General features: G+C 36.0%; 2 protein-coding genes across 2 annotated transcripts; one reads left to right on the top strand and one right to left on the bottom strand.

Moving 5' to 3' along the window:
• The first annotated feature begins 7,618 nt into the window (after positions 1–7,618).
• On the top strand, positions 7,619–25,358 carry LOC127808777 (subtilisin-like protease SBT2.3). The gene is made up of 11 exons (XM_052347387.1): positions 7,619–7,683; positions 7,817–8,302; positions 8,921–9,074; positions 9,342–9,739; positions 10,547–10,642; positions 11,695–11,767; positions 22,149–22,431; positions 23,497–23,825; positions 23,917–24,187; positions 24,287–24,568; positions 24,745–25,358. Exons 2-11 carry the CDS (start codon positions 8,094–8,096, stop codon positions 25,164–25,166), a joined length of 2,517 nt encoding a protein of 838 aa, XP_052203347.1. The 5' UTR covers positions 7,619–7,683; positions 7,817–8,093; the 3' UTR covers positions 25,167–25,358.
• Positions 25,359–25,942: 584 nt separating this feature from the next.
• Positions 25,943–26,368, bottom strand: LOC127808618 (vegetative cell wall protein gp1-like). Its single transcript, XM_052347187.1, has one exon. The coding sequence runs from the start codon at positions 26,366–26,368 to the stop codon at positions 25,943–25,945; it is 426 nt and encodes a 141-aa protein (XP_052203147.1).
• Positions 26,369–26,801: the final 433 nt, after the last annotated feature.

Genomic DNA, 26,801 nt, shown 5'->3' with positions numbered 1-26,801 from the left:
CAAGTTTGAAAGAACATAAAGTATAAAGTATAAAAAATATTGGACCAAAAAACATAAAATTTAAAGAGAAACAATTAAAAAAATCTATATCTTTTCTAGGGATAAGCATTCAATCGGTTCAGCAACAATACTGAAATCGAAATAATTAAATTTGTGTCAAAAATCGAATAGAATTAATCAAACAAATAGAAAAATTGAACAAATTAAAAAAAAAAATCAAACAAATACAAAAAAACTGAGCCTCGTGTCAATTTGCTTGGTAGTGAGTCCATTTTTGTCTACTCAGCCAGGATATGTTCACTTTGCTGGTTGAGCACAAATTTCTTGGTCAGAAATTTTAAAAGTCTACATTCATGAATACTAATTGTTTATGAACACTGGAAATACCTACTCTAATATCAAATACCACCAGTTGGAGAAGTAAGTTCTATAAACATGATCTGTAGTGTACAACCAGGTTTGAGTGTGCAGGGTAAGCATTTAACAGATGACGCTAGTAAAAATATGCTTGGACAAGGTTTTTTAATTTGTTTTTTTTTTTCTTTCTATATCTATGATAATAAAATGATAATGATGATGACAAATGGAAGAAGATGAAGAAAATGATGGTCAACAATGGCGATAAGTGTTGTAGACCACGATCAAAACAAAGAGAAAGGAGAAGAATTAGTCTCCAATCAAAACAAAGAGAGAAATGAGAAGGGTTGGGGTCACTGGTCGAAGCAAAGGGAAAGAATAGGTGAGAATAAGATTATTGGTCAAAGCAAAAAGAAAGAAAAATAGGGAGTCGATCACGGGTTGTCGGTTGGAGCAAAGAGGAAGGGGAATGACGAGCGAAAATAAGATTGTTGATTAGAGTAAAAAGAAAGGAGAATAATGGGTCAATCGCAAGTTATCGATTAGAGTAAATAGAAAGGGAAAAGATGGAGATGACTGCAATGTTGTCCTTGGATCACCCTATTAATTAAAAAATATAACGAAATGTGAATTGGCCATGTATGTAATGGTTTTGCTATTCTTGGAAAAGAAATATGAAAATGCCATATGGCTGTGTTTTGATACGTTCGACCATTGTTAAAAAAGTTAATCCCACGAGATTCATGTACCAAAGCAACCTAGCTAGCTTAGCTAGTTACCCCCAAGAGCCCAAGTTGTGCTAAAACTGTTGTTAGAAAACAAGTTCCCATGCATAGGATCCTCAAGCAAAGAGTGGGAAGAAGGAGATGATAAAGATGCAGATTGAATGGAACCCTTTGAAATTTGTGGGGTCAATGGAGACACACATTTGGTTTGTCTTAAATATATAAATCCACTGTGACTTTCTTCATTGTTTCCTTAGCAAAGTGGTCTTCAATAATTTTTAAACTAACAATGCAACACTCATGCAAGGTAGATATTTCCTTTTAGGTAATGCCATTTGGGTGCACATGTCCTTTTATGTAATGAGATTACTACCCAACTACTGAGTATTATTTGGTCAACTATTTCTAAGATATTGAAAACAATATTTAAAATCAAGGGCAGATCCCCGCGCAGGAGGGGGGCGGAGGGGAGTCAGTGCCAACCTCAACCCTCTTCCAAATTTATTTTTAGATAACAGATCTAATCCATTTAGGAGGAGGGAGAAGTGACACGACCTACAAATTTGGGATCAATCCTCCCCTAAATCTATCATTGAATTCACCCCTATTTAAAGGGTTTTAAATTTAAACAACCTCTTCAACAATTAGCGATACAGATGAAGTCATGTTTGAAAAAAAATTTATAGAAGAAAAGACATCCACAAGAGGTGCTAAGTAGTAGTAGAGACACTAGAATGAAATTCATGTCGTGAAGGTTGATGATGGTTGGTAACAAAAGCAACAACTTGCAAAATGTTATTAGTTTGGTGCAACATCGATCATCCTCTCTTTCATCTCTGTTGCCTCCTAGTCCTATATTCTTGCTCATCGTCATCATCCTTATAATCTCGCAAATGCCCCCAATTAATTTGCATTCAGAGGATGCATACAGGAGTTTACACGTAAAATGAAGATTCAATAGCTTATAAAACTAGATAAAAGTGTCTAATAATATTGGTTAATATTTTTAAAATTCTTAAAGTACTCTTATCTCTTTAATGTTGGTGAATTTGCATTTTGCAGAGTGAGAGAGAGAGAGAGAGAGAGTGCCACGAAAAGGTGATAAAAAAGGGAAAGATATGATAATGATTTGGAGGATCAAGTTCCCCCAAATAAAGTTTTAATGTGATGAGCCACAGCCACCGCAAGCATAAAGGGGAGTTTGTGGGGGCTGCTGACCGAAACAAGCATGGGATTATAATACATGGGCATGCACCCATTGATTACTTTAGTAACATTATCTTAATTTTTTTTTTAATTTTTTAAATTGAACTTATAGGGGCCAGACCCAAAAAGGACCCCAATAATAGATCAACTTTTACTTTTACTTTTACTTTTTTACTGGGATAGTTTCAGAGTAGGAAGGTTTTGAATGTAGAGGTACGTACTTTAGGGAAAAGGTTATCATGAGACGCGAGGAATACAAGGGGGCCTAATGATATCTAGAATTCGGTGCCCTAAGCTTTCGAGCCACTTTTAAGACCAGGTGGAAGGAAGAAGAGCCATAAAAGGGCTTTATAAAAGGACAGCAGAGTCTCCTCTCCTCCCTCAGGCTTTAGATATTGCAATGCAAAGCAAACTAAAAGTCAAGGGCACCATTGAGTTGACGTTGTCCTACAACCACAACTACTGTAACTTATTGCCATTACCATTTTTAATCTGATTTAATCGGTGAAAAAATGAAATTAAACTCTTTTTTTGGGGATTTAATAAACATCCTCAATAATTGTTGGAAATTTTAGAATACTTGTATATTCATATGTTCAAATTGATAAATAGGTGAATGAAAAATTATTTTTAGAGTATGTGTAATATAATGTATAATTTATATTATTATAAAAATAAACAAAAAATAAAGAGTATATTATGTGTATTTGTGTTAAATTATGAGGGTATACTATACGTGCACTGTGTGAGAAGCTGATTGAATTTCAATAATACAATCATTGTGTACTGTGCTCAATTGTATGTTATTGTATTATATTTTTAAGAAATAAGGGCAGTCTCAGTCGCCCCTTTCTGTGTTCTGTCTTTCTTTTTTCTTTTTCCTTTCTTCTTTCTTCTCTTTTATTCATTCTCTATAAATAGAAGGCTTATTCTATCAAAAAATAACAATAGAACTCGTATCTTCCAGTTTTAATAGTGTCCAACTAGTATTTCAGTTCACTATTAGACTCTAAAGTTTGCGTTATCTTCTCAGTCTATAAACTATTGTATCTTGAGAAACAAACACCAATTAACTTCTAATATTTTCGATAAGACGACGAATTTATTTTAAAAAAATTGTGTGTTACACAGGTCTCAGTTTTACCATCCCTTTTATATACAGTTGTGTTTTTATTTTTCCTTGTGTAATATTGTATTATTTCAATATTTTTATATTGCTAATTTAAATATAATATTATAATAGTTATATTTTTAAACAATAATTATAATATTATAAATATCATTATTATTTAATTAATAATATAATTATTGTATTATGATTGACTAACAATAATATGCAAACTAAACCCACATATTCTAATGAAAAATTTTCAACATCTAAATTCTCGTCATCAGAATAAAATCTTAATAAATACCCACAAGAAAACATTCCTATTTCTAAAGGATTAATCTAATATAATTTTAAATAACAAAAATAAATATAATTTTAAAAATGATAAATTGCCAAAAATGCTGAACTTTTGATTTATTTTAATTTTATAACCAACTTTTAATTTTTGCAATAATATATCTAACTTTGTGTTTTATTTCAATTTTATAATATCTTTTTTCAATAATATCCAGATATTTTGGTTTCTTTTCAAATTTATAATCTATTTATATGAAAACACTTTATAATTTAAAAACGTTTCTGGAGATCTCTGTAACTTAACGAGAACCCATTACTTACTAAAGATATTAATTAAACTTGAATAAAGTTATAAATATAAAAATATGTTCTTATTAAAAAATATGATTATAAACTGGAAAATATAAATCCATTACATAAAATATGTTTTAATTAAATTATATATTATACACATATATATATATATATCAGTGTACATGTAACATACAAATTCATATTTTTGTTCCTATACTTTCATGTTTTTTTTTTTTTTTTTTGTCTAATCACTCAATTTTTTTTTTATTTTGATTATACTAGTGAACTTGATTTTTTAATCAATTTAATTCTTATACTTTAACATTTTTTTTATGTGGCAATTTGAAATTTTCATTATTTCGATTATACCCTTTAAATTTTTATTTTTTAATATTTATACTTTAATATGTAAAAAATAAAATAAAGTGAAAAGACAAATTACAAGTTAAACTCTATTTACGTCAAAGTCCATGAGTTAAATTAACTTGAAAATGTAGGTTCAATGGTATTATTGAAATAATAAAAAATTTTAGTTGCCACATAAAAAACTATTAGTACAGGGGTTTAATTAACTTGACAGTGCAAGTTTAGGGTGTAATTGTAATAATAAAAAATTTAAATTATTTATTGTTCAGTTTGTCACACGAAAAATATCAAAATATAAGAGTTAAAGTGATTTAAAAATACAAATCTAGAGATATAATCTAAACAATAAAAAGTTTGAGTGGCCATATAAAAAAATATAAAAATATAAGGACAAAAATATAAATTTCATCTACTTTTTACCTTTATATATATACACATATTCATACATATTTAAAAATAAAAAACATAATGATAGCCACCAAACGTTGTCAATTGCCGCCAAATCCATAGTGTAGGGATGTGCACGGTTTGGTTTGATCAATTTTTAACATTTTCAATATGTCGAATCGCATATATAATTTTCCTATAAAATTAAATCACGTAATTTGGTTTGGTAAGTGAAAATAGCATCGAACTGCATAGCATTTTGTGGTTTGGTTTGGTGCAATTTTATGTTGTTTGATGAATGTCTTACATCCTTAGTGCGGTTTGGTTCGATGTAATTTGGTCTTCGCAATTCAATGCGATTTGGTCTCTAAAAGTACTTGCTTTTGTGAATGAGATAACAAGTTTTGACTGTAAAACTCAAATTGGAAATTCATCAAATAGGTGGTGAGCGTTAGCCAGTCAATCTCACAACTTTCCTAATTGAAACAAATTAGAAATGAGAGGGAATATAACACCAGATATATTTTCCCAACAAATTCGAAGATCTAAAAAAACCCAAAAAGAAATAAATAACTAGAAATTGACTTAGTCAAACAAGTGATTCGAAGAAGTGGGGTTGCTCACTGAGTTAAACGCATTTGAGGCCTCACCAGCAATCTCGACGTGTTCGAGGCCTCATAGATGATCTGGTTGGCGATCTCCGACGCTATGGAGTTGCTGCGACGAAATGGAGTTGTTGTGACATTCTGGTTGGCGTATCGGGTGACAACCTCGATGAGTTGCAGATGAGTAGTTATAGTAAGAGCTAGGTAAAGTGGAGACTGGAGAGGAAGAATAAGATTAGGGCTAGTGCACCCTTTTAGATTTTCATATATTTTGTAATTTTTTAATTAATACAGTACTTGGCGATTTGGTTAAAAATTGAATTGAGAAAATCTCAAACTATGTAGAAATTCTCAAACTACAAATCACATAATTTGAGAATTTCTCAACCCGTGCCGAATTGTTCCTCTCAAAAAATTGCGTGATACAGTATAGTTCGGTCGGTCGATCTCGAGAGTTTTTCGGGTTTTCACCCCTACCATGGTAGGGTTCCTCCACATCTATGGGGTTTTATATAAGTAAATATATATATATATATGTTTGTAGTTAAAAATATGTAGGGCTTAAATAAATTTACTCTAGTTTGTAAAAAAATTAAATTTATTTAATAGGTGTACTTTTAACTTTTGTTTTTGTGATTAAAAAGAAAGAAAATTGCAGGATCTAAATAAATGAGTTCCATTTCATTGTATATATAAACTGATCAATATACACTGAGGATTATTTGGAGGAGTTGCAATGGTTCTTTAGGTGGCTATTTAAAAGTTGTGCCATTCATTGATGGTGAATTAATTACCCAATTTTGAGTTGAGTATAATAAGCATTGATTTGCTGACTGCAATTCAACTGCAAATCATTTCATTAATATTCTTTGCATGTGTACTTTTCATCCTAATTCCTAATACTCAGTCAGCCAGCGTATAACAAAAGCTTACAAATAAGCAATTAATTCATGTACATATATGTAAGAAAGAGAACACACTTGTCCCAACGAGAGAGAAAGAGCGGTCAGGGCGATTGCCAGCCAAGTCAAACCACAAAACACGACCTTGCGGCGGCTCTGCTGTGCATGTGGGGGCTATGCTGTGCTGGCTGTGGCTGGGCAGAATTTGAACGTTGGAAACAGTAATATCTTCTCATTCTGCCCTGCCCTACCCTCACCGCCTTGTCCCCCAAATCCCACACTTTTCGCTTCTTTCTCTTTTGCCTCTTTTCTTGAGGCTACCGTTATTATACCTTATTGTTATTCTTGGAGTTAGACCTTATAAACTCAATTAGCATAAAGCTCTTTTATCATTATTAAACTTAAGCTTGTAGTTTTTTCGAATTACTTTAATCCTCTTTAGTGTTCCCCTCATCACTCTTTTGGCTTATCTATTTGGTAGCTAAGCCTAAGAATGTATTCAAAACTTCTAAATCTAAATCGAGGATAGAAGATAGAAAATCTCCACCTCATTACTCCCTTTACCTTTTCTTAAACAGTATTACTTCCAATCCCTTATACGAAAATGGGTTCTTCTACTAGCATTTATTATCTTCTTTTATATCATACCCAAAACAGTTGCCATTGGTTAGTATTAAAATAAATACATTATTGTAATAAACGTAACTAATTATAAGTGTTTATGGCACATCACAGAACTGACCAAGCTATAAAATTAAGGGTCAATTTGGCCTTCTTTTATGGGTGCAATTTTTGTAATCCTTTTCTGCGTTTACAGTTGCCTTCCAACAGCAACCAAATTCGTTGCATTTTTATTTGCTGACAGTCATTTAAACACTGCAATTACACACACCTCTAAATGCATCGATAAGTTGGCTAGATAGAGGTCTTGTGGGACCTTATTACATGGATTTTCCAACTTCTTTTTGATTATTTATAATTGATATTTTAATAAAGTATAATGCTGATCATTATTTTTAAAGCAATGGTTAAGTTTTAAAGATGTATTATTTTTAATTTTAAAATAATTTTATTAATTGATAAAAATGTTACAAAATACGATACATTTATTAAAGTCTTACCTTATAATAAATTATTTATAATGTATAATCTAAGACTTCACTGATTATTATATTTATTTATAAGGCGATTAATTTGTTAAAAAAATAAATGCATCAATAAGTTGAATTATTATTTAATTTTCCCACTGCCCCCAACAGTTTCTTTGTGCTTTGAAGTACACCTAACCAGCCACATTACACTGGCTGTGAAGTGGGGAGGTATTTATACATATATATATATATATGTGTGTATACATTGCCTTTCATATGACAGCTAGAGGAAGAAGACACCGCTCACACAACAGTCGAAAAATGCAATAGAACAAAGAAAACGTTCGTTTTTTGCTCTCTTATATCACTTTTATTGTTTTTTTTTAACGTTCACATGCACACCACCCAATAAAAGTTCCGGCAGATTCTCTCATTTGTCCAGCCATTAATGCTTCTTTTCCCTCTCTCCATCTAGCGTGCGAAAAAGGGTTCTCTTCTGCCATCAAGTAAAGAGCCCCTCCCCCTCCATTGCCCCCAATCTCCTTCCTAGCTTCGGAGGTTTATATGGGGTTTTCCAGTTTCCCATTTCACTTGCTTCTTCTGGGTTGCTGAAGAAGAAGCTGCTTGCTTTGATAATGAAGGAAATGGGTTTTGACTTTTGCTAGTTGTTGTGGTTGTTGAAATTTGGGCTGTTCGGTGTTTCTTTCTTCGCCCGGATTTCGATTTGCTTGATTAATTTCTGGGGTTCCCAAATGGAGAGCATTTACAGGTTGCAATTAATAGTAATCCTTAGCTTGGGAATGTTTATGTGGGGCAGTTTGTGTGAGGAAAATGCAGATGAAATCACAGCTGTATATATTGTTACTCTGAGGCAAGCCCCTGTTTCTCATTACTCTGATGAACTGAGAGTGAAGCGAAAAGGTCTCAAGCACGGTGCTTCAACCACACTGGATACACCTGGGTATTATTTTCCTTGTTTCAATTTTTCTTTTTTAATAAATTTGGTCGAGTATAAAATTCTTCATATTCAGTTCATGGGTGTATGTAATTATTGTTTAGTTAAATAATTTTCCTTTGTTTTTATGCTAAGTTTTTTCTTTTTAAGATAACCGAATTTATGGTTTGTTATTAGCAAGTCGGTTTGTTATTGACAGTTTTTGTTCTCTTTTGTTTTTTTTTTTTTTTTTTTGCTTTATCCTTTTTGGCTGGTGAAGTTTATGCAGATATGAGATGATTCACGCTGAATTTCTTGTTCCTTTTAGTGTGTTTTCTGTAGCTTTGTCCATGTTGTGATAATGTTTGAGATCTTAGTTCAGTAAATTTTTGTTCTAGTTGCTTTATTTTGTAAGCTTACGCAGGCTTTTAGCAAAGCGAGTATGGTGAGAATTGGTTCCTCTCCGTTGAATTCACTGAACATGGATGATTATGCTCGATATGATGGCTTTTCCTCTTTCCTACTTTCCCACTTTCCCTTTTCTTTCTCTTTATTGCTAATATTTGGCTATTCTTCACAATTCTGTGCAAAATTAGGATATTTTGCATAGTATGAGCATGCTGAAGATGTATTTTGTTAATGCAGAAACAGTTCGCGGAGAACCTGGCATCACGGCTCTCGTGTTGCCCGGGTTCATGATTCATTATTGAGGAAGGTTTTGAGAGGGGAGAGATATCTTAAGCTCTATAGCTATCACTACTTGATCAATGGATTTGCTGTGCTTGTTACCCCCCTGCAGGTATGATTTTGATGAGGACAATGATATTTTTCACAAACTCATGGGTATTGGCCAAGAGGTCAAAAGGACAAAAATACCCTTGATTTAGTTTTAACAATCATGTATTGTTATGTGGATCCTATGCTGTTGCTATGATGACCGCTTTTTATGCTCATCATTCTGTGTATAGCTATGGATTCAGTGGTCCTTTGCAAGCATCTTATTTTACAATTTTATGCATATTTGTTTCTTAATCATGAATGTTGCATTTTTTTGCTTCATCTGAAGGCTGACCGGCTTTCAAGAAGGAGAGAAGTTGCAAATGTGGTTTTGGATTTTTCAGTTAGGACTGCAACCACCCATACACCACAGTTCTTGGGTCTACCTCAAGGGGCATGGGCCCAAGAAGGAGGGTACGAGTCTGCTGGACAAGGAGTTGTGATTGGTTTCGTTGATACTGGAATTGATCCAACACATCCAAGCTTCTCTGATCATTTATCTGAAAGTCCATACCCAGTTCCTGATCACTTTTCTGGAATTTGTGAAGTCACTCGAGATTTCCCATCTGGCTCTTGCAACAGAAAGCTTATTGGAGCCCGCCATTTTGCAGCATCTGCTATAACCAGAGGGATATTTAACGCAAGTCAGGACTATGCTTCGCCATTTGATGGAGATGGCCATGGAACGTGAGTAACTTATTTAATTGATTATGGCTTTATGGAAAAGTTCTTTTCGAATCTTTATTTCTTCTGTGCTTGAAATTGTTTGTTGCTTTTAATCTTTCACTCAGAACTATTCTAGATTATGTTTCATAATTGTATTTAGATCTCATTTTCGGAAGCACTATCTAACTGTCATACATTGGAAGATACTCCTGAAAAGAAGCAAGAAAAAAAAAACAAAACAAAACAAAAAAAGAGTAGAACTTTGAGAAGACCTGCCAATTTGATGGAAAGTCAGTCACCTTCTATATTTCCTAAAGGGGCCTTAACTAAACTTTAATGCATTTCTTTCATTTGATGTGTTCCACTGTAGTGCAGAATATGGCTGCAAAATAATATATAGGTTTAGCTTTTAATTCTCTTTTCTTAATTTTTTTCATAGGAGGCCGATTCTTATCCATTAAGCTTTCTACATGATAAACATTTACTCTGCCCATTTCCTAATTCATTAAAGTAAGATGTTCAGACTGGAACATGACATGTAATGGCAACCCCTTGTCTTTTAGTAGAGCTCATACATTTATGGGAGTAATTTAGTAATACTGTATTCAAGTCTTTTATCTGAACTTGTTCAGAAGTTATTTTTTATATTATAAAAGAGTCAGAAATGGTCAAATGATATTCTTCTGAATGTGGAAGACAACCAACAGGCTTCTTCGGGACCCATAAAATCTGTAGTCTTGATCATCCTGATCATTTGTATGTATGATTGATACCATCTCTCAGTATATTTATTTCATGAGTTAATGGTACAACCCTTTTGAAATGCAGGCACACAGCATCAATTGCGGCGGGGAACCATGGGATTCCAGTGGTAGTTGCTGGGCATCACTTTGGGAATGCAAGTGGAATGGCTCCTCGTTCACAGTAATCAATCTGAACTCTTTGGACTTCAGTTTATTCTCTCTACCTTCAAACTTATATATCTTACATTCTATGAATTACTCCTGTTGACCCCACAATCTTAGAACTGCATATATAATGTGTTGGCCCTCCATTGCATGGTCTGACAAGCTTATTCCAGAGAAACGGCTTCTTATGGAAGAGATTAGATGAATTATGCTGCTCCATGAGAAATTTGTGCTACAGCTGAACCTGGAGCATATGAAATTTAACAGAAGCTCTTAGAAAGACTAACTCTTTGAGAAATGTTGGGAAATCATTATATATCCGCTCTTAATATAATGGGAACATGTTCAACCCTTTGAGCAATGTTCGTCAATCTTTAAAAGGGACAGTATAGAATTATTATTGTCAATGGATAAATTTTCTGAAGGATCACTTCTGTGGAGTTCTATGTAGTTTTAGCATTTAGTTGGCTAATCATCATTTTGTCTTTACAGTCAGCAACTATCTGCTTTTAGACTTCCTAATATATGTACTCTTTATCCCAGCATCATATTTTTCTCATTTTTTCTCAGTTTGATTTTAATGTTGCCTGTTTCATGTATATTTGGGATTGGATTTAGAAGATTATAAATGTTGAACTTCATCTATAGATATTTCAATTGATGCCAATATCAAACTTGTTGGTCTTTGGAAGTTGATTTCTAGATCTTGTTTAAGAATAAGAATTATAACAAACAATACAATTTTGTACATTTGTGCGATTTTGCATGATAATAAATAAATAAAATATAAACTTAAGTATTATATTTTCTATGGAATGTTGGTTTCTCAAGCCATTGAGCTTATTTTTGTGCCAGGCATATTCCTGTTTATAGGGAGTACTAGACAGATGCCAATCTTTTCTAGCACTGCTGATTGGAAGGCACTTTAACGTATTATATTATTTACAAAAAAAAAAGAAGAAGTATTATATTTGTTTTTCCCATGGATTTTCTTCTGTCATTGATCCTAGTTGTGTTGAGCCATATTCCTGTTATAGTCTGTGCTGAACATATGTCAATCTTTTCTAGCATTGCTGTTTACAAGGCATTGTACAAGAGTTTTGGGGGCTTTGCGGCAGATGTTGTTGCTGCCATAGACCAGGTAAACTACATAATATGATATATCAGTTTCAGCTTCACAATTATATCAAAGAAACTGATAATCCATGTACACTTTGCTTCAACTATGAATGAAGAATAATTAGTCTTTTCTACTTTGAAGACATTTTGAGCTTGTATGGGAGGTGAGACTACTTATATGCATTTTGTGTTTAATTCCTATGTTCTCACACTGTTGGTTGCTGAACGTCCATCACAGTTTTGGAGAGAGTACAACTGTAATTGCCTCTTCTCTGTGGAGTTCCTGAATTTCCCTTTCTTCTCTATTCGACTTTGTTAGATGTTGAGATATTCATGGGTTAGATCAGATTGGTTCAGATTGTCATTTGTTGGTTTTAGATTTTTGGACCCCCACAGCCTAATATCCTATTTTCAAACCAAACCCAACTAGCCCAATAATACTTGGGTTACATTACTTTAGAACCACAGTTTTTACTCTCTTTTTTTTTATAAATATTTTTCCAAAGAAAAAGGGAATAAGAAGTTTTTGCTTCTTAATTTGGTCAATATTATAGGAACAAAAACAACCTGTAGTCACATACCTGAACATAACCTTCATGTGGTGTTGCATGGTGCGAACAATTTGATTTATGTATATATATAATATGTAAACTTTTATACAAAAATATATGGGGTTGGATCTTGGATTTGTCTATGATCCTAGCCAAATTGGTTAGATGTCTAGTTTTGGACTCAGGTCTATAGTTTGTCGGGAGAATACCAAGACAATTAAATAATCAGCAAATAAAATTCTCCCTTTTGTGGAATATAGGAGTACTAGATAATGATAATAACTGAATTAAATAGAATGAAAAACCAAATAATCACAGAGGGACACAAAAATTAATGTGGAAAATTCCTCAATGTGAAGTAAAAAACTACAAGGCAATCTCTAGCAAAATTCCACTATCAACAAGAAAGGTACTAGAAGTTTAACCCCAGATGGCTTTATAATAATCAAATATCAACTCCTTATAACCCCACCAAGAGAGATTAGAACAATCTCACCTAGATTGGACAAGTTCTGTGCAGGGACGTCCAATGTTCGAATCCACCATACGACATCTTGCCTGCGATGGATGGAAGGTTCTTCTAAAATTTCAACTCAATCAGACAAAGATCAACAGTTTGATTATAGCCACAAACTGAGGGCATCACTCTAAATCTCTGCCAAGCAAATTAAGGAGTCAGACATCTAACACCAATACTCAATCCAAGAAAAATCCAAATTGAAACTTGAAAAACATCTTCTAGCCTTTGAAGCTCGAACCCCCAATAAAAAGTCAGAGTGTCGAACCCCCAAGAAAAAGCCAAAGTGAAGTATTTTTGTCAACCAATTGGCAGTTGTCTTTTTAACCCAAGCCAATGAGAATTCTACCTTGTAAAGGACATTTCAAATTACACTTCAACAATTGTCATTTGATCCCCATTGTTTCTTCATTTTTGCACAATTACCCCATTGGGACAAAATAAACAATTATGGGCTTAATAAAATAATTTGTACGCCATCTCTATATCAGCCCATGTAGAGAGGAAACCCAACATAGTTCCTGTGGGCATTTAGAACAGACCTAGTTAGAAGACTTATATCTTCAAGAAGGAACAAATTTCATTATTTGTTGAAATGGTTGAAACATTTTCATTTCTAATAGAAGAACATAGCTTCATCCAGTGAAGTTCCAATTTGAGAAAAATATAATAATAGACATTTTGGAAAGTTTAAAAGAAAGTTATTAAATAGGTATAAAATAAAAGAGAAATCAGAAATTAAGCATCATTTATTTGTTTCATTGGCCATATAGTGGAAAAAGTTGGTACTTTGTTTGTTTTCTGGTTAGAAACATCTTAACACTTGCATTTTATTAGTGTTTTCCCTGTGGGTTTGAAACATTTTTGTTTCTAAGTAAAGCAAAATAGCTCACAGAAATGAAATTTTGGTCCTTGCTTCCATCCTTGATGAATTTTAGAATATTTTGAGTCTAAGAAAACAAGCGTGGATGTAGACATGTTGATATGGTACTTTTAGAACAGGCAATGCAGCTACATAAATGCAGGCATTCCGATATGCTACATTTCAATATATATGCTCTACCTATGGATCAAGGTAGTAGATCATCATTTGCCTTTTTAAAAATACTATTTAAACTATCACCACAATTTCAGTTGTGTAAAAATAAAAAGAAATTATTCCCACATTTGTGAATTTATTGGATACAAAATCTTAAATCTTGAGATCTGTTTTTGTAGAAAACAAACTATATGAATTAGAATAATTCTTCCTTATTATTGCATGTACATGATCACATCCTCTTATAGATAGAGGAGAAAAGATAGAACATAAGGAAACTCACCTAATACTAGGAAGGAAAGAATACAAAAAGGAAAAGATACATATGAACATTTTTAGGAAAGTTTCCTAAGTTTGAATTAGGAAATATCCTATTCTAGATTTGGAAACTTCTAAATTAGATTTCTTTCTTGATATTCCTTCGAGAACCAACACTCCATCTCAAACTGATGAATGAATGTCCATCATTCTCTACTTGCCTATCAGTTCCTCGAATCTTTTTGTAGCCAACCCTTTAGTTAGCACATCAGCCACTTGATTTTCATATGACACATAGGGAATATGAATTAGGCCCGCATCCAACTTCTCCTTTATGAAGTGCCGGTCTATTTCTATATGTTTTGTCCTGTCATGCTGAAGAGGATTATGGGCAATACTAATAGCTGATTGATTATCATAAAATAGCTCAATAGGATCTTGAATTTTGATCTTCAAATCCTCGAGGACAATACGTAGCCACAACAACTCACATAAACTAAGGGCCATAGCCCTAAATTCTGCCTTTGCACTAGATCTTGCCACAATACCTTGCTTTTTACTCCTCCAAGACACAAGATTTCCTCCTAAAAACACACAATATCCAGTTGTAGATCTCTGATCAGTTAGTGACCCTCCATAGTCTGCGTCCATGAACCCTTTAATATTCAATTCAGCCCCTGTTTTAAACAAGATACCCTTCCCCGTTGTGGCCTTTAGATAGCTTAAAATCCTCCTTACTGCCTGCATATATGCTCCTCGGTTGAGTTGTGCATGAATTGGCTTACTAGGCTAACAACAAAATCCATGTCAGGCTTAGTATGAGAGAGGTATATCAGCTGGCCAACTAGCCTTTGGAACCTTCCCGTATCCATTGCTTGACCATTAGGATTTTCCACGAGAATGCTCCTTTTCCTCCTGTCATCCCTGCTTCAACCAACAAATCCAACACATACTTACATTGAGACAGGAAGATTCCCGCCTTAGAGTAAACAACTTCTATTTCCAGAAAGTATTTGAGGGCCCCAAGGTCTTTAATCTTAAATTCCTTAGCCAAATTTTTCTTGAGAATCTATTGTTCTTCTTCATTATTTCTAGTAACCATTATATCATCCACATATACTAGCAAGGTTGTGACATTTTCTCTTGAATGTTTGATCAAGAGGGTATGATCCCCTCTGCTTTGGTAGTATCCCATAGACTTCATGGCCTTTGAAAATTTGCCAAACCAAGCTCGTGGGAACTGCTTGAGCCCATACAAAACTTTCTTAAGTCTGTACACTTCCCTTGCATCTCTTTTCTAAAATCTAGGAGGTAAGTCCATGAACACTTTCTCCTCCAAATCTCCATGTAAGAAGGCATTCTTCACATTTAGTTGTTGTAGCTTCCACCCGAAATGGGCTGCTAGTGATATAAGGATCCTCACGGTGGTCATCTTTGCCATGGGGGTAAAAGTCTCAAAATAATCTATGTCACAGGACTGAGTATAGTCCTTGGCCACCAACCTAACTTTATACCTCTCCAAAGTTCCATTAGCCTTGTATTTCAAATTAAAGATCCACTTGCAGCTTACTGGGGTGACTCCCTTAGGTTTAGGCACCAACTCCCATCTTTGATTTTTATTTAGAGCTTTCATCCCCTCTAGCATAGCTTGCTTCCAATTCTAGTCTTTTAGAACCTCATCAATTGACTTAGGAATAACAATAGTATCCAATGATGTTAGGAAGCTTTTATGGTTTTGGGAGAGACGATGGTAGGAAAGGTAATTAGATAAAGATGTTGTGTATAGCTTTTGACCCCTTTTCTTATAGCAATTGGTAGGTCCAAATCATTAGGAACAGCGCTAGATATGGTTGAAACCACTAGTTGAGTGAAGTCCATACCTAGGCTGAGGTCTGATGTTGATGCAGGCTGAGGATCCACAATGGGTTGTCTTCTTTTGAATGCATGAGGAGAGCCCTTAAACCTAACTCGGGATGGTAGCTGTTGAGTTGCTTGCTCATTGCAGTTTGCAGGCCGAGGAGAGATAGTAGGCCGAGGTGAAGAAGTAGGGGAAATAGGAGAGGAGGTAGGTTGAGGAGATTGATTAGTGTCAACAAGTTCACTGGAGCTGGTTGGTGCTGATCCTAAGTCAGGAAAGACATCCCTAGAGCTTTGGTCACCATAGTCTCCAATCTCCCCCTGTGGACCAACCTGAAGAGGACCAAAAGAGGTATGAGATTCAACAAAGGTGTCTTTGGAGACATAGAATTTTCGAGAGGAAGGGTTGTCACATTTATAGCCCTTTTGAGTAGGAGAGTAACCAAGGAAGACACACCTAAGAGCTCTAGGGTCAAGTTTGTCTCGATGAATTTTAGAAATGTGAATAAAGCGCACACAACCAAACACTCGAAGAGGAAGAGTAGCATGCAAACTTAGGCCTGGGAAGAAAGAGGACATACAATACAAAGGACTCTAGTTATTTAAAACTTTAGATGGAACCCTGTTAATCACATAAGTTGCTATCAAAACAGCTTCTCCCCCAAAATTTTTAGGAACACGGTGATGGTGGAGAAGTGTTCTAGCAACATTAAGGAGATATCTCAACTTCCTTTCAACTACTCCATTTTGTTGTGGAATATTTATGCAAGAAGACTCGTGAACAATCCTCTCTTGTTGAAAAAACTGATGCAAGTGAATGTTGAAATAATCCCTTGCATTATCAGTACGGAACTTTTGTATGGGAGTGCCAAATTGAGTGGAAATCATTTTACAAAAGTAGGGTAAGATAGTTCCAATGGCAGGTGTTATCTTTTAATAGAAAGATCCAATACACGCGAGTACAATCATCTATAAAAGAAATAAACCACCTTGTCCTAGACCAGTTGGGGATCTTGGATGGTCCCCAAACATCGAAGTGGACTAAGGAAAATGGTTTAGGTTACATTTTATTTGCTGATTGGATAGGACACATGATAGTGGTGTTTAACATACTAGGATCTGGAGTCCTAAACAAGGTAGGAAACATACTTTTTAACAGAACAAAAGGAGGATGACCTAGCCTATAATGATGGGGCCAAATTTTGGCAAGGTCAGAGGTTGACTGGGATGAATAAGCAACCTTTTGTTGACTCCCTTTAGGACCGCTCTCCCTCTTTAAGAAATACAGTCAATTTTGTTCCTCAATCACACCAATCATCTTTCCCGTGTCCATGTCCTGAAATTCACACATATGAGGATAGTAAATAGCACGATAATTTAACTCCTTAGCAAGTTGATGAACAAAGATAAGGTTGGTAGCCGATTTAGGTATATGAAGTACCTGTCTAGTGATGGGAACTGAGGTTCTATTGGCAATGATTATCTGTTTAGAGGTTTCAAGAGGCTTATATGTCTCAAAAATATTCAAGGCAGGGGTCCTATGATCAGTAGCTCTCGAATCTAAGATCCACATATTATTACTATTAGTTTTAAAGGCAGGAAAAGAACCAAAATGTCGGCATTTACCTTGTTGAGAAAGAGAGCAGGCCCCATCCTGGATTTTCCTTAGTTAGGAAGCTCTTGAGTTTATTAATCTCTTTTGCATTCAATTGATTAAGATTAGATCCAATGGAATCTGTCTTATTAGTGGATCCAACTTCCTTCTACTCCTTGCTTGAGATATAGGTCTAGTTCTTGGGAGTTAGATTCTTGAATCCTCCCATCCTACTCAAAACAACTTCCTTCCCATGGAGTTTGAAGCATGTATCCCTAGTGTGCTTAGGTTTGTTGCATTAGGTACACCATAGCCTTTCGCGGCCTAAGTTCTTCATTTGAACCTCTGATTTTCCTGCTCTAAATCTTGTCCCTTCTTTGTTACTGGACACCATAGCTGAACTTGTTGTACTAGGTTCATTGAGCATATCTACCCTTCAATTTTTTTCACTTCTAACAATGGCAAACACTTCATTAAGAGCAAGCAATTTCTCCCTACCAAGAATTTGAACTCTCACTTGATCATATTCTAGATTTGGGCCTATTAGAAACTCTATAATCCTATCTCGCTAAAGAATTCGATTGAGGGTGGCAGTATCCTCATTGTACACCATTTTGATGTCTTGATAGTGATCGAGTTCTAGCCATAAGCCATTCATCTTATTATAGTACTTTGTTATAGTCAAAGTCCCGTGTCTAGTGACACTAACTTGGTCTTAATTTCAAAAATTACCGAGACATCTTGAACCTTAGAATAGGTTTGTCTCACTATCTCCCGAATCTTCTTTGTTGAAGTTAAAAACTTATAATTCTTACTAACCTCAGGCTGCATGGCACTCCATAGCCAAGACATGATCAAAGAGTCTTCAATATTCCATGTTGTGAAAGTGGGATCTGAGACCTTTTGGAGGGGGTGCAGTCAAGTGGCCAATCTTCCCTCGGCCTTTGAGGAAGGTCCTCATGAGTTGAGCCCATTGCAAATAATTCCTACCATCTAGGTGATAGGAAATGATGCATTCGAGGCAGCTCTTCGGCTCTAGTTGGCTGATCAACTGGAGTTGATTCTCCAATTGTCATGGACGGTGTAGCTTCAGAGATTTTAGACATGTTCACTGGAATAATCGGCTGAATAAAGAGGAAGCAATTAAGGAACGGGAGAAAAGATGTGCAATGAAGTGCACTAGGGTTTTTAGGAAGAACAGGACAGTATTGGTGGCTCTGATACTATGTAGAAAACAAACTATACGAATTAGAATAATTCTTCCTTATTACCGTATGTACATGATGACATTCTCTTATAGAGGAGAAGAGATACAACATAAAGAAACTCACCTGATGCAGTCACCAATCAAGACCAGGCCCAAGGCTGACCCAACCAAACCAGAATAGTAGCACTGAAACAGTAGCAAACAGTATTTTAATACTTCATATGTTTTAGGATTTTACTTGATTTAGGATTCTATTTCATGTTTCTACTTGATTTAGGATTCTATTTCATGTTTCTACTTGATTTAAGATTCTACTTCATGTTTGATTAGGGTTTTATTTTTATTAGGATTCTAGTTGAATTTTACTTAGAATTTATTTCTATTAGAATTCTAGTTAACTTTTATTTAGGATTTATTTCTATTAGGATTCTAGTTGAATTTTATTTATAAATATTAAATGGATTTGGATTAGCCAAACACTATAAATATGCCTAAAATATAGAGTTTGTAATAAATTTTCTCAATACAAATTTCAGAAACCTATTTGGGTTTTCTTATCAAAACAGTTTTGTTTTTGCATTTTCTTGAAAGCCAAGCTTCAACCATTGAAGTTTGTTCTTTAAAGGATTTATTTTGGTGTGTCTTTTTCATACATGCGATACACGCTGCGTCAGGTGGTATCAAAGCGGTTCATCAACCAATCAGATGGCCAATCTTGAAAGTAACGGTAGCAACTAGCCTTGTGACGATAATCGAGGGCTGCCCGCGGTTTGGAGAGCAATCGAAAAACAACGGGAAATAACTCGTACAATGCAACAACAATTGGAGTGAATTTGCAACCAATTGGGCATTTTACAACGACTTAAGGATAATCGGAACTGGACTAATGGCGTGAATCAAGCCAGCTATGTTAAACCGGGAAGACCGGATGATAGCGACAATGAGGATGATCTTGGTCGTATGATAGCCAACCCCCTAGTGGTAAAGGGGTTAGGAGGAATGCACAACAACACAACCATTGAGGAAACAATGAGTATAAACTAAAGAATGGCTTTTCGGTGAGTTTGGAGCTTGATCTCGAACATTATGTTGTCCCAGCAACCTCAACGTTTGCAAACTCAGGTTTGGTTTATGCTACTAACATGACAGAAACTCCAAGATTGTTGACTCATACTGGGGTATTTTCCAATCCTGAGGACTCAGGCATTGCTTCGCAATCCAAGGATGGTGGTGTTTCTTCTGATCGACTTGCGACTGTAAAAGTGATGGAGGCCATGGTAGCAAATCTTTCTACAGTTTATTTAGGCTCTGGCATTGTTGAATCGAAGGCAATAAGAACATATTCACCTTTGCGATTGCAAAAGCAAGATGATCACAAGGGTCTCTTTGTGGATAAGGGTGTTGGATCTCCCAGGCTAGTTAACTAGGGTAGTGCAACTGCTTTCGGTATTAACCTTAAATTAGATTTTGAAACTAAGAATGTTGTAGCAACTACTATTATAGCTGATCAAGTGCTTAGACCAAAGGAGGATTCAAGCATCAATATTTTAAGTGATGGAGAGACTACTGGAAGTCATGGAATAAGCCTCTATTCGAAACAGTTGCAAAAGAATGCTTTTCCAGGCAAGAAAAATCTATGGATGAATTCAGAAGCTGTTGAAGAGTTAAAATCAAGAAAGCTGATAAGAGGAGAATGACCTGTGATAAGATCTACCTTATTAGAGAAGCGTTCAAGATGGAATGTTCAATGTTCTCAATCTAACAGTAATAATACAATGGAGGCAGAGGGCAACAAACATGGTGATGGTTGGATCCATGCCAACGAAGATAGGGCTACGAGGGGAAGGAATGTCTTTGCTCATGTTCCTTTAGCAAAAAAGTTCAAGCGGTTCAGGAAGATGTCAAGCAAAAGTTGCACAAATAAGAAGTACAAGGCGACAACTGACAAGTATAGGAAGCACAAGATATTTGAGGTTGGAGATGAAGTCATGATATTTTTGAAGAATGAACGGATTCCAGCAGGAAAACAAAACAAGCTCAAGCCAAAGAAGTATGGTCCTTACAAGATTACAAGGAAAATCAATAATAAAACTTATGTTGTGGATTTGCCTAATCATATGGGTATTTCCAAACATTCAATGTGGCTAAACTCTCTTTGTACTTGCCGGACGTGGATTTGTCCTACTTGGATCAAAATTTGAGGTCGATTTTTTTTTCAAGTGGATGTGAATGATGCGGTTACCAATCAAGACCCAGTTCAAGGCCGACCCAACCAAACCGGAACAGTAGCACTGAAACAGTAGCAAACAGTATTTTACTTGATTTAGGATTCTACTTCATGTTTCTACTTAATTTAGAATTCTACTTCATATTTGATTAGAGTTTTATTTTTATTCGGATTCTAGTTGAATTTTATTTAGAATTTATTTCTATTAGAATTCTAGTTAACTTTTACTTAGGATTTATTTCTATTAGTATTCTAGTTGAATTTTATTTATAAATATTAGATGGATTTGGATTAGCCAAACACTATAAATACGCTTAGAATATAGAGTTTGTAATAAGTTTTTTCAATACAAATTTCAGCAACATATTTGGGTTTTCTTAGTAAAACAGTTTTGTTTTTGCGTCTTCTTGAAAGCCAAGCTTCGACATTGAAGTTTGTTTTTTCAAGGGTTTATTTTGGTGTGTTTTCTTCATACACGCGCTACACGCTACGTCATTACCTAATACCTGGAAGGAAAGAATACAAAAAGGAAAAGATACATGTGAACATTCTTAGGAAAGTTTCCTAAGTCTGAATTAGGAAATATCCTATTCCAGATTTGGAAACTTCTAAATCAGATTTCTTTCTTGATATTCCTTCGAGAACCAACAGTTTCAAAAACTATATGACTGAAGAGTTTGCAACTCTTAGGATTCTGGTTTTCTGACATTGAAATGTGCAAAAAAGAGGAACTAATAGACTAAAAACGATCTAGCAGCGAACACTATGTTCTGAAAGAAATATCGAAACTTTAATTATTGTTCCCGAGTTATTGCCTTTAAATCTGCGCAAAGGCTGTGTGGGTTGGGCTACAAATGCACAGGTCCCTTGAGGCTAAAGCATGTCTATTTGTAGGAAATTGATAGGTTGTGTGAATTTATTTATGACATGTTGCAGCATGTTCACAAGAGTTGCTATCTATGGCATCTATCATTACATGTCCATAAGAGCACAGAATTTTCTATAAAGTCCATGCTTAGTATCGAATTCTGGCTCATGGCTTATTCAATAGAATGGGGCCTAAAGTTTGAATGCTCGCTATTATATTTTTTTCATGAAAAAAACTTAAGGGTGATAGCTACTTTTCACTAATTTTTCCGTTTTGCATCGACAGGCAGCTCAGGATGGAGTGGACATCATAAGCTTATCAATCACACCCAACAGGCGGCCTCCTGGAATTGCAACTTTCTTCAATCCCATAGACATGGCGTTGTTATCAGCTTTTAAATCTGGAATGTTTGTTGTACAAGCAGCAGGGAACACTGGGCCATCGCCTAAAAGTATCTCTTCCTTCAGTCCGTGGATATTCACGGTTGGTGCAGCCACTCATGACAGAATCTATAGTAATTCTATTGTCCTTGGCAACAATGCCACCATTCCTGGAGTTGGACTTGCACGTAAGTCAGTGTTCCAAACTCATTGATTTACTAATTTCTATTTTCTTGGAAGATCATACAACTACTTCAAGGTTCTGGTTCTGGTCCATGTTGATGCAATGTGCAAGTTCTAATGACTTTTGCTTTTCCTTTAGAACGTCAAAAATGTGTTATTCTCAATTTCTGCCAGTTCCTCAAGGACAGCAGAGATATATTAGATACAATCCTATCAGTGCAATGGCCGCTTTCTCCCCCACACGGCCTATTTGAGGCCCGGGTATAAGCACTCTACCTGCCATCCTTACCCCCTTCTTTGCCAATTTCTTACTGGGCTTCGACAATAACAATGACAAATCTTGAATCTCTGGAATTGTTTTCCTTTTGAAGTTATTTTTAGGTTCTTTTATGGACCTTATTTGAAAAATTGCAGAGAACTGTTGTACGAAGTTCTCTGCTAGATACATTGTCAATGTTTTCAATTTCTTAGTTTCAAGTGGAAGCTGATAACTAAGAAAGAAAATGCTAACCATGTCCAGAAATAAATAGGCGGGGGTAGGATAGGACTAAATAAGTTGGGAGGATTTCTTCAACTTCTCATGCATTGCCATTTCTCATGCATCGCAATGGCACAATTGAACTCTACATCCAATATTTGAAATATGGGATAGACATGCAACAAAAAAAAACCTTATAAAATCTGTAGATAACTGTAGCTCCCCTGTTTCATTGTATTCTGTGGGATTGCATTAACAACAGTTTATCATATACCTATTACCAACTACATGGTGGATCCATTTGCTGTAGAATGTGCAGAAACCTGAATTCACATATTATGGCCCTATAAGTTTGATCAAGTTTGAGCACAAGTGATAACTGCGGTAATTAGTTATTGCACGTACTGAGCCTAGAACTGCTATTTTTGTTTTTGTTTTCTGTTTTTTTTTTTCTTCCTGGACGTTGATTAAGAAAGTATGTGGTAAAAATTTGAAATGGCATTTACAGATTGTGGACTACACTATGACAGTGCCCGTTGTCATCTAAATTAGGTTTTGTACTTCTGCTCTAATCAACTTTGTTCTTGTTCAGCGGGAACAGCCAATGATACAATGTATACACTGGTTTCTGCAATTCATGCTCTGAATGATACAACATCTGCAAATGATATGTATGTGGGTGAATGCCAAGATGCCAGTAATTTTGTTCAGGATATTGTACGAGGCAACCTATTAATTTGTAGCTATTCTATCCGGTTTGTGCTTGGGATTTCATCTATCAAACAAGCCTTGCAAACGGCCAAAAACTTGAGTGCAGCCGGTGTCGTGTTCTACATGGATCCTTTTGTCATTGGATTTCAGCTTAACCCAGTTCCAATGGAATCGCCTGGCATCATAATTCCAACCCCAGATGATTCCAAGGTGCATGTTGTGTTTCTGCATGTTGGTATGTGCGCTTCTGTGCATGCTCGCTTTTGGGCGCTTATTTAGATTTTTGAAATCTGTATGGCAGATCTTACTTCAATATTACAATTCTTCCTTGGAGAGAGACGGACGCACAAAGAAGATTATCAAGTTTGGGGCTACTGCTTCCATTTCTGGTGGATTAAAAGCGAACTACAGTTATTCTGCTCCCAAGATCATGTATTATTCTGCTAGGGGACCAGATCCAGAGGATAACTCTCTTGATGATGCTGACATACTGAAACCAAACCTTGTTGCTCCTGGGAACTTTATTTGGGCTGCTTGGAGTTCCCTCGGCACTGATTCGCTTGAGTTTCAAGGTATTGTTTTAGAAATGCACGAAAGACATGGATATGTGAAAGATATTAGTTTCCACGAAGTAAAAGTTTAATGATAAATTGATTCTGCTGAACTTCTAGGTGAGAACTTCGCAATGCTGTCTGGAACAAGCATGGCTGCTCCTCATGTTGCAGGTCTTGCAGCCCTGATTAAGCAGAAGTTTCCCACACTCAGCCCTTCAGGTATTGGATCTGCACTTTCAGCAACAGCTTCTCTCTTTGACAAGAATGGGGGGCCGATAATGGCACAGAGAGCGTACTCGAATCCAGATTTGAACCAGTCTCCTGCAACACCGTTTGACATGGGAAGTGGCTTTGTAAATGCAACTGCAGCACTGGATCCCGGCCTTATTTTTAATTTGTGTAAGTCAAATCTGCGTTTCAACGTGGTTATCTTTGCCATGGAAACTAATCCAAATTGATTGAAGAATAAGAAGATTAAATTTCAATTGCCTTGTGTTTGCTGTTTTATAAATATCAGTTCTATTCCACATGAAAATCATATTTGTCTCAACTGCAAAGCTCTCTTGCCTTTCTAGATTACGACGACTATATGTCATTCCTTTGTGGCATAAACGGATCAGCCCCCGTGGTCCTGAATTACACCGGTCAGAGCTGTGCAGTCTCCAACATGAGCGGCGTAGACCTGAACTTGCCTTCGATCACCATCGCCAAGCTGAACCAGGCCAGGCTTGTCCAAAGAACCATAACCAACATCGCAAGCAATGAGTCGTACAGTGTGGGCTGGAGCACGCCCTATGGAGTATCCATGAAGGTGGCTCCAGTTCGCTTCTCCATTGCAGCTGGAGAGAGGCTGGTCTTGAACATATCCTTCGTTGCCACCATGAACAACACTACTGCCAGCTATGGAAGAATCGGACTCTTCGGGCATCAAGGTCATGTGCTCAACATTCCTTTGTCAGTCATCGTTAAAATCTCTTACAATGCCACCGGTAGCTGAAGAACTGCTGATGATTCTTTTGTAATTTCCCCTGTTCCCTCCTAAATTTTTGTATCTACTTTCCCTGTAATTTTTCTGAGTATGCTTGATTTTTTGATTCGTAGCCATGTACATGCATGCGTGCAGAAGCAACTGTTTGGTATGTAGATATAGTGTTTGATTGATGATGAATAAGACTGTATGTTGCTCTCAGTTTGTTTAGAACTAGATTGGATGAAAGGGAAATTATAAATTAGAAGAGTATTCAAAGAAAATAAGCAGACTTCTGCGTGGTTGTCTCGTCTTCATTTTCGTGTACTGGTGAGTTTACTTAATGTACGCTAGCTCGCTCGCTCAAATAAAGGGCGTCTCATTACACATGTCTAGGATGTGATTGACGATTCATACGCCAAGTCCTAAGTGCATGGATGAATAAAGCCCTTTTAGGTAAGTTGGGATGGAAAATTCTTAATCATGAACGAGGGACTCCTTTTGTTCTCCTTTCTTAAAAGATTGATGATACGTGGCGGCACCCAAATAAGAACAAAAGGGGGAGAAAAAACTAACTCAACCCCTTGGTTTGCATTGATATTGGACAAACAAACGACAAAATCATCCTACATATATATGTATATATATTATGGTAAGTAGAACATAAAGAAACAGTCCAACTCCATTTCTACGGCACGACAGCAAAATAAAGATTCAAAGCATGTACAAACGAAATGAAAGACTGATCTAGCTATCATTTTCCCTTAAACTTAGTACATATATTCTCAAGGAACCGTTCTGCCAGCTCATGCATGGGTAGGAACATTAGGGATATGGAAAGGAGGGAAGGTTGGAAGTGGGGGCACTCCTGGAATATTTGGAATTGGAGGGATTTGAGTTGGAGGAAGAGGGGGCACCCCTGGAATATTGGGAATTGGAGGGATTGGGGTCGGAAACGGAAAAGGAGGCATTTGCGGGGTTGGAAATGGAAAAGGAGGAAATTGTAGGGTAGGAAATGGAAAAGGAGGGAATTGCGGGGTCGGAAACGGGAAGCTAAATGGCGGCCAAACGTCCTTCGCCTCCCCGTTGTCCAATTTCGCCGCCGCCATTCCGAGATTGTCGTCTTCTTTCCCAAGCAGTCGAGCATCGGCAGGATATGTTAGCATAACAACAGCCAATCCAAACAACAAAACCAACTTCATGGCGATTGATATCATTCCAGTCGAACCCATTTCAGGGACGAAAGATGGACACGAAGCATCTCGCCGGGCGGGTCTTATATATATAGATATAGCAAGCAGTGAGAGAGAAATTTAATTAAGATGAGGGAAATTAAGCTGCATTGAGCGATGCGCACCGATCGATCGAGCAAAGGATTTGGAAATGGTGCCATGTCTGTGTCTGTATCAGAGAGCTTTGATTATATATCAATGTATATTAATGGGGCAATAAATTTGCGAGAGTAGATAAGCATGCATAAGCCACAGTAGTCCTTCCTTCCATTAGTTTGATATTCCCAAGACATATATGGAGGAGCATGCGCTAGTATCCGTACACGTTTCATCCATTCATGCTTGCATGTCTGTACACGTGTAAGAAGCCCGTAAATTAAGCGCATGCACTAGGTAACTAGACATGCATATTGTGAAATTTGTAACCATTCTG

The sequence above is a fragment of the Diospyros lotus genome, chromosome 8 (genome assembly GCF_014633365.1).
Source record: "Diospyros lotus cultivar Yz01 chromosome 8, ASM1463336v1, whole genome shotgun sequence".
NCBI lineage: Eukaryota > Viridiplantae > Streptophyta > Magnoliopsida > Ericales > Ebenaceae > Diospyros > Diospyros lotus.
Note: the sequence above shows the minus strand (reverse complement) of the source record. Positions and strands in the feature narration are given on the sequence as shown.

Excerpts from the sequence above, each read along its gene's own strand:
- LOC127808618 (XM_052347187.1), bottom strand. The coding sequence starts at position 26,368 with ATGGGTTCGACTGGAATGATATCAATCGCCATGAAGTTGGTTTTGTTG.
- LOC127808777 (XM_052347387.1), top strand. The coding sequence starts at position 8,094 with ATGGAGAGCATTTACAGGTTGCAATTAATAGTAATCCTTAGCTTGGGA. Across the intron at positions 8,303-8,920 it reads ACCACACTGGATACACCTGG|AAACAGTTCGCGGAGAACCT; the intron begins GTATTATTTTCC and ends TTGTTAATGCAG. Across the intron at positions 22,432-23,496 it reads TCCTGGAGTTGGACTTGCAC|CGGGAACAGCCAATGATACA; the intron begins GTAAGTCAGTGT and ends GTTCTTGTTCAG.